General features: G+C 33.3%; 1 protein-coding gene across 1 annotated transcript; it reads left to right on the forward strand.

Annotated features, from left to right (window-relative positions):
- Positions 1-60: 60 nt before the first annotated feature.
- On the forward strand, positions 61-683 carry mRpL15 (mitochondrial ribosomal protein L15; the record flags this gene model as incomplete). The annotated part of the gene is made up of 2 exons (XM_018552129.1): positions 61-235; positions 324-683. Coding segments are annotated over 2 exons (477 nt in total), but the record flags the coding sequence as incomplete, so codon positions are not given.
- Between the last annotated feature and the right edge of the window lie 122 nt (positions 684-805).

Below are 805 nucleotides of genomic sequence, written 5' to 3' on the forward strand. Positions count from 1 at the left end.
ATATATATATATATGTATATATATAGCATATAATTGCATATAGCAATTGTATTAATATAGAAATTGGGTTTTAAGGGCGCACATTGCTTTAAAGCCAAAATAAATATAGAGGTGCAATGGACCAATGAGCCTGTAATCGCTGCAATTGAAAGAAATGGTGGTGTAATTACAACCTCCTACTATGACCCACAATGTCTGATAGCCATGTGTGATACAAAACAGTTCTTCAGCAGAGGTAATTTTAAATATCTTTCGTTTTTGGAAAATATTTCTGTGTATTAAGCCTAAGATTTATTTTATAATTCTCTTTTTATATAATATAGGTGAACCAATTCTACGTAGATTTTTGCCGCCAACAGATTGTTTAGAATATTACTCCAGCGCCAGTATGAGAGGGTATTTGGCCGATCCTGAGAAGATTTCTCAGGAGCGACTGGTATTGGCGCAAAAATATGGCTATGAGTTACCAAAAATTGAGGAGGATCCCGATTATGAGATGTTGTGCGAGCGTAAGGATCCGCGGCAGTTGTTTTATGGTCTGGAACCGGGTTGGGTGGTCAATCTTAAGGATAAAGTCATACTGAAACCGAAAGCCAAGTATTTGAAGGAGTTTTACGCAAGTTGAGATAAAGATAGAATAATAATGTGTATAAATTAGGTACAATAAATGATACTTATGAGACGATTGTATTTTATTATTAAAATGTGACCAAATACCATATATAATCAATCGCTTAGGTACAGCAAATTAATAACAACAAAATCATTTTATATGAGTAGTGTCTATAATTATGAGTTTTTTTTT

This window comes from Cyphomyrmex costatus, unplaced genomic scaffold, assembly GCF_001594065.2.
Source record: "Cyphomyrmex costatus isolate MS0001 unplaced genomic scaffold, Ccosl1.0 C2247245, whole genome shotgun sequence".
Taxonomy (NCBI): domain Eukaryota; kingdom Metazoa; phylum Arthropoda; class Insecta; order Hymenoptera; family Formicidae; genus Cyphomyrmex; species Cyphomyrmex costatus.